At 40.1% G+C, this 12,508-nt stretch overlaps 2 protein-coding genes across 2 annotated transcripts in view; both read left to right on the top strand.

Annotated features, from left to right (window-relative positions):
* The window catches only part of dlat (dihydrolipoamide S-acetyltransferase (E2 component of pyruvate dehydrogenase complex)), an 8,805-nt gene extending 4,574 nt beyond the window's left edge, over positions 1-4,231 (top strand). The window contains exons 6-14 of the mRNA XM_020587600.1: positions 675-862; positions 988-1,105; positions 1,247-1,314; positions 1,948-2,058; positions 2,341-2,448; positions 2,528-2,646; positions 3,045-3,207; positions 3,327-3,463; positions 3,556-4,231. Coding sequence (XP_020443256.1) covers positions 675-862; positions 988-1,105; positions 1,247-1,314; positions 1,948-2,058; positions 2,341-2,448; positions 2,528-2,646; positions 3,045-3,207; positions 3,327-3,463; positions 3,556-3,685 — 1,142 coding nt within the window. The 3' untranslated portion in view covers positions 3,686-4,231. The remainder of the gene's footprint in view (positions 1-674; positions 863-987; positions 1,106-1,246; positions 1,315-1,947; positions 2,059-2,340; positions 2,449-2,527; positions 2,647-3,044; positions 3,208-3,326; positions 3,464-3,555) is intronic.
* Positions 4,232-5,383: 1,152 nt separating this feature from the next.
* LOC109952493 (immunoglobulin superfamily member 11) overlaps positions 5,384-12,508 on the top strand; it is a 9,919-nt gene continuing 2,794 nt past the window's right edge. The window contains exons 1-5 of the mRNA XM_020587588.1: positions 5,384-5,426; positions 9,628-9,767; positions 10,152-10,218; positions 10,423-10,554; positions 11,485-11,640. Of these exons, the coding sequence (XP_020443244.1) occupies positions 5,384-5,426; positions 9,628-9,767; positions 10,152-10,218; positions 10,423-10,554; positions 11,485-11,640 (538 nt within the window). The remainder of the gene's footprint in view (positions 5,427-9,627; positions 9,768-10,151; positions 10,219-10,422; positions 10,555-11,484; positions 11,641-12,508) is intronic.

The following is a 12,508-nucleotide window of genomic DNA, read 5'->3' as shown; positions in this document are numbered from 1 at the left end:
TCATCCATAGCACTTGTTATGTCCTCCATCAGGTCGGTAATGGCCAAAGATGTCGATCGGTTTGACCTAAAACCGTATTGGCAATCAGAGAGGATTTTATGTTTGTCAATAAATGTATCTAATCTGTTATTAAAGAGTTTTTCCAAGATTTTTGAAAATTGTGACAACAGAGAAACCGGTCTATAATTTGTGAAGTTGTGCTTATCACCAGATTTATACAGTGGAATAACCTTTGCTATTTTCATATTATTGGGGAACTGCCCAAGTCGAAATGACATGTTAAAAATATGGGTTAATGGTTTGCATATCCCCTCAATTGCCCATTTAACAGTTGTCATAGTGATACCATCACTATCACTAGATGTTTTGTTACCACATTTATTCACTATCTCTATAATTTCCTTTTCAACTATGGGCTTCAAAAACATAGAACTCATGTTCCTTTCGATTGTATTGTTATTTATAGTGACGGATGTATCATCTGTACAAATGCTTCTTGCTAAACCAGGACCAAAATTCACAAAGAACCTATTAAACATATCAACTACATCCTCCAATCTCTTTGCCAGAATATTTGATGACATTAATTAATCTCCTATATGGGAACACTGGTATCCTGAAGTAGAGGATGGCAGCAAAAGCTGAGCTTGTCCCTTTTCTGTGTCGGTGTGTAGGCTTTGAGGTGCAGGAGGAAGGATATTTGGCCAAAATCCTAGTGGCGGAGGGAACTCGGAATGTCCCACTGGGAACGCCGCTTGGCATCATTGTAGAGAAAGAAAGCGATATCGATGCCTTCAAGGATTATGTAGAGACTGGCGTGGCAGAGATTTCCACACCTCCTCCAGCTCCAGTACCAGCACCGGTGAGACATACTCAAAGCTTTTCCTTTTAAATAAAAATGACCACTATATTGAAATACTCCTGGAAAATTACTGAATGTGATCTTTTCAGTTTTAAGATCACTTTCACAGTTAAGTGATTTATGAGTATTTTGTGTGTTTTAGTGTTTTTATTATTATTATTCCCAGGAAGGGGCGTGTGTTCACCAGCCCGCTTGCCAAAAAACTAGCCACTGAAAAAGGAATTGATCTGGCTCAGGTTAGCGGTAAGTGACCAAGACACACATGACTAAGATTTGTTTGGTAGAACAGATATTATTTCTACTGAAACACTAAATGCAGAGCCAGCTGCTGCAGCACATAAAATGTCAAAATATTTTTTATACATGGAGCTGTTTTCTGTTCAGGTTCTGGTCCTGATGGACGCATCACCAGGAAAGATATTGAGAGCTTTGTTCCACCGAAAGCTGCACCTGTAAGTGAATCCCCCAGAGTCTTCTGTATACATGGCTCCCAATTACTGTTGTGCAGATTAATCAAATCTAACACCCTCAGTTTATTATAATTTATTAATAATTATATGGGAGATTATACCAGGGCTCTAAGTGACTACAATAGCTCCAAACAAGCAACATTTTAGTCAAACCAAAAGCTAAAGATATTTGCTCACTCAGTTACAGACTGAAGTTGCTGCCGGTTTATGGTAAGATGTGGAACAGAATCTGGATCGGTGACATGTCTCATGTTACCTTATGTAAGGTTATGGTGGGTTCATGGTCCAGCACAAGCTGCACACTGGAATGTGGATTAGCCCTGTCCATTCAATATCCAATGAGTGAATAATATCGGACCCAGTACCGATGTAGGATTGGATTGAGTCCATGTCTAGTGTGAAGAACATTTAGTGTTTTATGTCCAGATGTTGACATGTTACAGTAGGCTAAAAGGTTTTGATCTACAAATCATCAGCACTGGCAAATGAGTCACACTTACAGGTATTACTGTACTTTTGAGCAGTTTGAAAATTATGATGTCATAGTGTACTGTATGTGCCTGAAGGTTTTGCTGAAATTCATGTTGATTTAAGTGTAATAATTTCCATTGGCAGGCTGTAGCTGCTGCTCCCTCTCCAGCTGCTGCTCCCTCTCCAGCTGCTCCTTCACCTGCTGCAGCACCAGCTGGGACCTTCACAGACATCCCTCTCAGCAACATCCGCAAGGTGAGAGCACACACATTGGACCTCTGGTGGTCCATTGTGTTCAATGACAGCTTCTTCTCCTGCTCGGCCTCCTCAGAAAGCAGTTGGGTGTACTTCACAACACGTGTTGTTGTATTGAATGGTGTGAGGCAAATCCTGAGGGGTTGTCACAGTGTAGCAACGTGGCCTGTGCTTCCACATTTTTCCCTGAAGACAAGCCCTTCATTCTTCAACACAGACTTGACCAATGTATCTCATGCCTCTCTATGATGAATCATGTGCATATATGTGTCTCTTCTGCAGGTCATTGCTCAGAGGTTGTTGCAGTCCAAGCAAACCATCCCCCACTATTATCTGTCTGTAGATGTCAACATGGACCAAGTGCTCGAGCTTCGGAAAGAACTCAATGCTGTGAGTCTTCGCTTGAAACTGTTAACAGGAAGCTGTAATTATTCCTTGTCTCTTAAACAACCTCACCTCCTCTTTACAGGAAGTGAAAGCTCAGAATATCAAACTTAGTGTGAATGATTTCCTCATCAAAGCCAGCGCTCTGGCCTGCCTCAAGGTTCCTGAGTGCAACTCGTCCTGGATGGACACAGTCATCCGCCAGTAAGTATGCAGGCACATTAACAGGCATATGCAAACATGTACTGTACATGTAATTTATATAGTAACCAGGGAAAAAGGTTCTCTTGGTTTGATCTTTTGCTTACAAATATGAGCCTGTCACAATAGTTTTTTTTCTCTTTGCGTATAAAAATCTAAATTTAATTTGTCACTCGTATCCATGGTAACATCCAAATGAATCCAGACCAACAAGGGAGATGGTGCAAATTAAAAACAGCAGTATTGTTAAATTAGAATAATGTAATATTTTTGTCAGTTACTGGTCTGTGAAAGTGTAGCTGCACTACTTTGCCAGCAGAAGGTGCTCAGAGCACAGACACCTTTTCAGCTCTTCAAATATCTGAGCTGTCATCTGTGTTGACCTATTTTACTTCTTTCAGGAATCATGTGGTTGATGTCAGTGTAGCAGTGAGCACGGCCAGTGGTCTGATCACACCCATAGTGTTTAATGCCCACGTCAAAGGGCTGGCTGCCATCAGCGCCGATGTGTCGGCTCTTGCTGCCAAAGCAAGAGAAGGCAAACTGCAGCCCCATGAGTTCCAGGTACAAGTCATTGCCCACATCTGTAAATATATGTCGTTTTTCAGGAATTTGAGTTATAAGAAACATTCAGAAGAAGGTTTTCAGTTTGTTGGTTCATTAAAGATGTGTTTTTCCACCAGGGAGGTACATTTACCATCTCAAATTTGGGGATGTTTGGCATCAAGAACTTTTCAGCAATCATCAACCCTCCCCAGGCCTGTATCCTTGCTGTCGGAGGCTCAGAGAAACGGTTGTTGCCTGCTGATAATGAGAAGGGGTCAGTGCTGTGACTCCTATACTAAATTAACTTGGACGTACAGCATTTCAAAAACCAAATCTGATGTGCATGTGTGCATTTGGGGTTCACAGGTTTGATGTAGCCAGCATGATGTCGGTGACACTCAGCTGCGACCACCGGGTGGTAGACGGGGCGGTCGGAGCGCAGTGGCTCGCAGAGTTCCGCAAGTTCCTGGAGAAACCTGTCACCATGCTGTTGTGATCAGACTCCACTGCCATTAAAACTACAGCAACAGGCTTAGGGCTCTCGCTGAAGTGATCTGATCATTCTAAACTGGCGTGGCTCCCACTATGATTGGCTGGCCAGCCATCAGGTCACTCCCAGTTAGCCTGAAGAAGAAGAGACGGAGATCGCTCACTCCACTTACCTGTGTCTCGCTGTCTCTCCCACCTGTCTTCCTCTCTTCTCACACTCTCTCTTACTCATTCTGTTTATTGAGGCCCCATCTCATGAGAGACCAGAATTAGGTATAATTTATCCTAAAATAGAGACTGCCCATATGTCGCTAAGACACTGATAATGTTTTACAAAGGGAAGTGTTACATGTCCAACCAGCAAGCATATTGATCCCAAAACTGAGGTGTGTGTGTGTGTTTCTACACACTTTTTTGTAATTTTGTGTGAATGTGATAAAGACAGTGGGAAGTGCAGCTATCCGTGGATTCAAGTTTTTTGAATAAGTGGTTCTAATTTTTGTCTGCTTGCAGACATGATGGAGCTAAATGTAAGTTCATTTTGAAACTCACAGAGACACACACACACTCACAAACCTGTCCCCGTTCACTGGTTTCAAACACACATGATTGAACTGTGTAGCATGTTTTCTGTGGGTTGATGCTACAGTGTATAAATTCGGCACTGTATTTATGGTGGTGTGCACTGTTTGGTTGAAATAACCAACAATATGGCCTCACCATATAATTCAGTACCTTTACACCCCCTGAATGACAAATGCGCTTAAAGTAAGTACTGGATGCTTTTGCTGAATCTTTCTCTTCGGTGAGTTTTATTTTATAATCTCAGAGTAAAACATTTATGTATTTCACAGCTGCAACCCACAAAGATGGTGCTGTATGTTATTTGTTATCTGAATAAATTGGCAGATGTCAAACTTGTGCCATTGGTTGTTTGGATTGGGTTTTTATAATTACACTTATTGTAAAGTCCCAAATTGAAGCAGCTAAGAACAGAAAACATCCTTACAATGTAATCACAACATCTGAAATGTTTTGGCAATTTAACTAGGAAAATATTTAACTAGGGCCCAGAAATGCACAAAACCTCTGTACATCTGTTTCCCCCAGTGTCTTTGTCAGCTGTCACTTCTGGTTTATGTAGACCCACACACACAAAAAATCCACAGCCCTGTTTTCTTTCTTTCTGCTGATTTAGCAGATCTTTATATATTTTTTGTCCTTTTTTCTATACCAGTATATGTAAAATCACCTTAGTAACATGTATTTAAATGAAAGCAGGAAAAGAGATGACAGGTGACATAATAAAAGGTTACAGTTTTCTTTGCTATGCTCACCTCAAGAACCTGTTTCAGTTTTTAGCCATTAAAATTTTTTAAGCACTTCATTTCAAAGCCCAGCTTTTTTCTAAGTTTGGTTCAGTGAATAAACACTAGTTGAACGTTGCTGTAAAGTCTTATAAGCTGCATCATCTTTGTTTTCTACTAAACTTTACAGTTCTTTTCCAATGCTGAAAACTTATTAAGAAACCAAAATCATCTAAATGCTGATATGTGTGATGTGATTTGCTCATGTTCTCATATGGAGTGTCGTTAAATCGGACAACTGTTTTGACTGGCTTGAATTTTGGCTCTAGTGGCTCAACTGTTAGCCAGCGTGACATTTGGCTGTGCCTGGTGGGGTCACCCAGAGTCAGCTCGAACATATGTGGATTATCACTGGGGAGCTTGGCCAGCAGATCAACTTAGGTGAGTCATGAATAACTAACACATTTTATGTAATTCCATCAAAAAGCTGCCACGACTGCATTTTGTTTACCCTGTAGGTTATAACTGGATGATGTCCTTATCACCGCGTCTTGCTGCAAGTGTCAGAAGCTAATCTTTGAACATTTCCTCACTCCACTGACAACCTGGGATCTCTAAGTGCTCTGAAACCATAAATCAGTGTACACAGATCAAGTGCAAATACCCCCTCCCCCCTCCCCCACGGTCCTGCCTAGTTATAACACTCACATAAACTCAGAGAAAGGTGAATTCAGACCAAAGTCAGCAGCAGCTGATTTTACCTCATGAGATCTTCAATCCTTTAGCATCGCTTGGAGTACAAACGTTAAATTAGTTATTTGGTAACACAAGCTTCAATGCTACAATAAACCATAAGATGTAATGCAACGAAAATACCTGAGAAATGTCAAGTAAATGAAATAAAAAGTAGGACTGCAACTCTTCAGTTGTCAGTTTATTAATTATCGATTAACCTGTAATTTTTTGTATTAAATGATTAATCGTTTAGTCTATAGCTGCCTAAAAACACGTCAGTTTCCCAAAGCCTAATTTAGTTTTTTGTCCAACCAACATTGATTTTCTCATGACATAAAACAGATCAAACCATCATGTTTGAGAAGTGAAATTGGTACATTTTTGTTGATCCACTTATGAATGAAACATTTATGCATATGTGAAATTTCTTCCTTCAAGTTAGATGATGCAGCATTTAAAACAAAAAAAAAACCAACCTTCCTCTTAAAGAACAGTTATTTTTACTCGGGTAGAACAATCAGTCGACCACAGTTACATAGTCTCGCTTTATATTCTGGAAATAAAATGTAGGTTTCTGCTATGAAAGAGATGCGCACATACAGAGGTTCAGCTGATTGGATCACTTGGTTGAAGGGAGTAGGATGGATTTCTATTACAGCCACCACTGCCACAAGTTTAGACATGAGCAGTAGTTCTTGATGAAAACCCTCCTGTAGTCACATAGCAGATTGTTCATTGTTCTAAACAGACAATGAGACCAAGAGAATAAAGTGGGAGTAGAAACAGAGGAGGGTGGGGTTGCCTGCTTCTCTCAGTAGATTAATCATGCATGCCTAGGTTTTTGGCCACTGGTTTATACACAGAGAGAGCACTGCCTGTTTGTGTTTCCTCCCAGCTATGGCTTCTGGAAGATGGATGCTCTGGACTTTGTGTGTGTGTTTCACGGCTCTGGAGAATGGTGAGTAGACCGTACAACTTCAGTTAAGACAAGATGAAACGTATTCTGAATTCTGTACATACAGTGGGGCAAAAAAGTATTTAGTCAGCCACCAATTGTGCAAGTTCTCCCACTTAAAAAGATGAGAGAGGCCTGTAATTTACATCATAGGTATACTTCAACTATGAGAGAGAATGAGAAAAAAAAAAAATCCAGAAAAATCACATTGTCTGATTTTTAAAGAATTTATTTGCAAATTATAGTGGAAAATAAGTATATTGGTGACCAAATACAATTGGTGGCTGACTAAATACTTTTTTGCCCCACTCATAACACTGTTAACAGGGGCTCAAGGTCTCCAGGACCACAAACAGCACATTAGGGTTAACTTTGTTAATAATAATCAAGAATCACACTAAATGGCTGTCATTGTTCAATTTTCAGTAGTGATAAGCACAATATAAATACTTACTTTATATGTGCAGTTAGTGAGAGGTGGTGGAGAGATGAAAATCAGAACCGCGTTGAGGACGCAGCACAAGTGACCTTCACCACAAAGCAGCAACAGAGACGACACTGCTGTAATGTCGGAGGTTCAGACGACAAAACTGCACAGGTATGACGAAAACTTTGGTGTTATTTTAGCTTAGTAGAAGTCACTGATAGCCAAAGAAAGAGGATCATTTAAACCATTATTCTTCCTTAGTACCACTAGATGGAGCCAAAGGATTTTCTAAGTTATTTTTCACACTCATATTGACTGACCCAGGAGAACTCGGTATTTACAGTTCACTCAATACATTTCTAAGTGTGACATACTCTGATTATCATCAACAAATTAAAAGTTATTTCTTTATAAAAAAGGCGTAAAGGAAACAATGAATGGGGCCATGTATCGTGATCTCAACCCCATAGAAAAGCTTTGGAGGGAGTTGAAAGTCCGTGTTGCCCAGCGACAGGCCTAAAACATCACTGCTCTAGAGGAGATCAGCATGGAGGAATGGGCCAAAATACCAGCAACAGTGTGTGAAAACCTTGTGAAGACATACAGAAAACGTTTGACCTCTGTCATTTCCAACAAAAGGTATATAACAAAGTATTGAGATGAACTGTTGGTATTGACCAAATACTTATTTTCCACCATCATTTGCAAATAAATTCTTTAAAAATCAGACAATGTGATTTTTCTGGATTTTTTTTTTCTCATTCTGTCTCTCATAGTTGAAGTATACCTATGATGTAAATTACAGGCCTCTGTCATCTTTTTAAGTCGGAGAACTTGCACAATTGGTGGCTGACTAAATACTTTTTTGCCCCACTGTACCTTTTAATCCTTCAAGTGTTTTGAAGGATCTGCAAAGCCACAGGACTTGTAGCTTTTTTTCTAGAGATTTTATTGGAAAACCAACTTTTTTGTTCATGTTATGATTCTGTTGTAAAACCAGGTGTGACAGACCCTTACAATCTATTAATCAATTAAAATGTCTGCTATAAAAATTGACCATTTGAAACTTGGTCTAATACTTCTTTCCCCAACTAGAAATGGGAATTTGAATACAAAAAGACCATTAATCATTTTTAAGAGCATCATCAAACTTGGGAGCTATAGATTTAATTTGCATTTAATTGCTTGACTTTATCAAACATGATCCATGAAAAACAGCCCTTTGGTCATATTGAGTGTACAAATTTGAAATTACTATCTGTAGACTACATGAGAGGAGTACAACAGTAGTGAGATGAGCTGTAGGTCAGACAGAGGAGTTCAAGGTGGAGGTGGGGCTACATCAAGGATCGGCTTTGAGTCCCTTCTTGTTTGCTATGGTGATGGACAGGTTGACAGATGAGGTCAGACAGGAATCTCCACGGACAGTGATGTTTACGGATGACATTGTGATCTGTAGTGAGAGCAGCTGGAGGAACACCTGGAAAGGTGGAGGTCTGCTCTGGAAAGAAGAGGAGTGAAAGTCTGTCGTAGTAAGACAGAATACATGTGTATGAATGAGAGGGAGGGAAGTGGAACAGTGAGGTTACAGGGGGCTGAGGTCAAGAAGGTGCAGGAGTTTAAGTATTTGGGGTCAACAGTCCAGTGTGATGGGGAGTGTAGGAAAGAGGTGAAGAGGCGAGTGCAGGCAGGTTGGAGTGGGTGGAGAAAGGTGTCAGGAGTGTTGTGTGACAGAAGAGTGTCAGCAAGAATCCAAGGAAAGGTGTACAAGACAGTAGTGAGACCAGCTATGCTGTATGGGTTAGAGACTGTAGCAGTGAGGAAAAGACAAGAGGCAGAGATGGAGGTAGCAGAGATGAGGATGTTGAGGTTCTCTTTAGGAGTGACCAGGATGGACAGGATTAGGAATGAGCACATCAGAGGGACAGCTCAGGTTGGCTGTTTTGGGGACAAGGTCAGAGAGGCCAGATTGAGATGGTTTGGACATGTGCAGAGGAGGGATAGTGGTTATATTGGTAGAAGGATGTTGGAGATGGAGCTGCCAGGCAAGAGGTCAAGAGGAAGGCCAAAGAGGAGATATATGGATGTGCTAAAAGAGGACATGAAGTTAATTGGGGTGAGAGTAGAAGATGCTGAGGATAGAGTTAGGTGGAAACTGATGATTCGCTGTGGCGACCCCTAACAGGAACAGCTAAAAGAAGAAGACAACATATATACATTTTAAAACTGGTACATAGAAGCAATACCGTACATTGATGGTATGTTTTCACGGACGCGTCCTAGTAAAGTAGACTGTTGTTCCACTCGGTCTGTGATCAGTTTGGCTCAATGCACAGCTGTCGAGTGTAATTAACTAATGGGCCTGGAGAGGAGAGAAGAAAGGTTCATTATTTCAGTAATGGAGGAGGATTGTGGTAGTCTGCATGTCAGCATGAAACAATGGAAGTGATAAGCAAAACAACAATGAAACATGAAGAAATGTATAAAAAATAACTTCCCCCCACCCCCACCCCCACCTGTTACAGCTGCACGGGAATCCAGTCTGGAGGTGGTTCGAGGGGATTTTGTTGTCCTGCCCTGCTCGTTCTTCACCTCCAGCCCCATATCCAAACTCAATGTTATCTGGACTCTGTCTCCCTTCTCCAGTCCAGAAACCCCAATACAGGTCTGAATGACACACAGTCACATATCTGATACATTCTCTCATGCAGCACCACACCACAGTCTTGCAAATAGATCAGATATTTTATGTTTATGTAATTCATTATAACCAGCATGGATGGACAATATGATCTAGTAAATCGGGCCATCTGAAAACTCAGACTGCTGCAATGTGAACACTGTTTGGAGAGAGAATTTTCTGAAAGTTTTCTTTTATGCATTTTAATGTCACTCCCATTTCTTGGATCAGGTTTTGGTAAAATTAGGAACAGCATTTTAAAAGAAAACTGGTGATTCTGATACAGTCATCCACATTAAACCCACCTTATCGTCTACACAACACGCCGGTCCATATTTTTGAGGTGTGAATTGTTGCTCTCACTTCCAGGTGATTGTGTATGACCATGGACAGGTGATTGAAGACCGCTCCCTCACTGGCAGGGTGGCTTTTACAGGTATAACCATAGAATTTTGCTTTGCTTCTCAAGAACAGTTTAGTACAAAAAAACTTCTCAGTGACATTTATTGTTATGTTTACATTTCCCTTTTCAGCTACACAAATCAGTCTTTTTGAAAACTTTTATTTTTAATTTTTAAGAATGCATTTAGAAATTGAAGACAAGATAAAAACATGATTATTTTGTGTAAACCATTTGCAGGTATTCCCTGGAGTGCAGATATTGTCCTGAATGACACACATGTATCAGATGCTGGTGTTTACCGCTGCATGGTGAACAACCCACCAGAGCCAGCTGATCCCGACATAGGAGAACTGGTGCTCAGTGTTCTGGGTAAATGTCATATTCTCCCAGAGAAAGCCAATTCAGTGGCACTTAAACACTTTGAAGTAATTACCATACTGTGATTTAGGGATGCATCTTTTTTTCAGTACAGGTTTATATTCGGCGTATTACCAAGCATACCTCTGCAAACAGAGGTGCCGCACAGTTTAATTAATCTAATAGTTTTGAGCCAGTGCCTCAGCTCTAGTCACAGTAAGTCTGTCCGTCAGACTGTCGGTTCTGTGCCACCTTGATGTTGATATTTCCATAAAATTTGTTATACGTGTTCATGTTCCCCCAGGATGAATTGGAATTAAGCTGATGATCCCTTAGCAATTTACACTCCTTGAGAAATGACTAACAAAATTAAAATCCCAAAGCAGTGAAAATAATAATGGCCAGATCTAATATTCCATTTTAAATGAAAATTGTTGTATTTGGCTAAAATACTGTGGCTTTTGTTTAGTGAATTGTAGATACATGGAGCTACTCTCACAGAGGCCTTAAAGAAAACAACAATGGAAAATACACATATTTGTCCAAAAGTACAAATAAAAGTCTGAATTTTGGTTCCTCTTCACCACCTGTTGGTATTTCAGAACCGAGCATCAGATAAAACTTTCATTAAAACTTTACTTACCTCTCATTACCAACATTTCATCGCAGGAATGGGGGGAAAAGCAGATGGCCTTTACAGTTTTTACCTTTTGAGTTAACATTTCTATCAGGGTCATAGATTTCAAAACTGCTCTTGGAGAAATACTAGTTTCAAAGACACTCTGATGTGTAGGTTAGCCTCACACTAGAACATCTAACAAGAAATATTCCTGAAGAAACCACAGAATCTGTCTCATCCATTGACTGAATTGTTTGCATTTATTGTGAGCGTTTTCCTGCAATACACCCTATTACAAATTCATCTAGCACTTATTTTTGTAGCACCACCTTCACTGCCTGTGTGCCAGTGGAATGGAGATATTGATGTGGGAGGAAGTGTCACGCTGTCCTGCTCGGTGATGGAGGGCGTACCTACTCCAAAGATTCACTGGGATAAACTGAATCCAAAGGAAATCTCACTTCCCATCAACATGGAGGGTAAGTGCCACACACAGACACTAAAGCTGCTCTTAAAGCTAACTAATGTCTATTCAACCACTCGAGGGTCTAGTGAGCCTCAAAACAAAGCACAAACACCATAAGCTGCTCCTAACCACTCTTTTCTCCTCCCATCTCATCCTGTTTCCTAGCGATGGCGACAAACTGTACATAATGCAGCCTCCACTATGAAGTTAAGTTAGCTGACAAGTACATTTTTAGTAGAAAGCTCAGTTATTGCTAATGTGACACAAAGCACTAACGTTACACAAAGTATTCCTAAATTAAAATGGTCATTATGCTAGGCCGCTAATGTTCAGGCTTAGGGAGTAACAGAATACATGGAACAGTGTTGTGTATTTAGGATACAAAAAAGTAACTGTATTCTGTTAAAGTTTCAGAGAATTAGTTAGTAAAATGGGGGTTATTACCAGTATTACAATTTTAACATTGTACAACAAAGAACAATATACACTGCTCGGCCACTTTAACAGTCACACCTGTACAGTTGTATACAATTCAGTGCAGCACTGTCAAACCACCAGTAGTCACTTAGAACAGCCAGCCATGGAGGAGCTCACAGCAACAAACTGAAACTGTCATAAATATATAAAATCAATTATAAATTTATTATTGAGGTCAAAGTTAAAGATGGTGGTGTACAGTGGGTACGGAAAGTATTCAGACCCCCTTAAATTTTTCACTCTTTGTTATATTGCAGCCATATGCTAAAATCATTTAAGTTCATTTTTTCCTCATTAATGTACACACAGCACCCCATATTGACAGAAAAACACAGAATGTTTGACGTTTTTGCAGATTTATTAAAAAAGAAAAACTGAAATATCACAGGGTCATAAGTATTCAG

Source organism: Monopterus albus, unplaced genomic scaffold (genome assembly GCF_001952655.1).
Source record: "Monopterus albus unplaced genomic scaffold, M_albus_1.0 scaffold464.1, whole genome shotgun sequence".
In the NCBI taxonomy this organism is placed as follows: Eukaryota; Metazoa; Chordata; class Actinopteri; order Synbranchiformes; family Synbranchidae; genus Monopterus; species Monopterus albus.
Note: the sequence above shows the minus strand (reverse complement) of the source record. Positions and strands in the feature narration are given on the sequence as shown.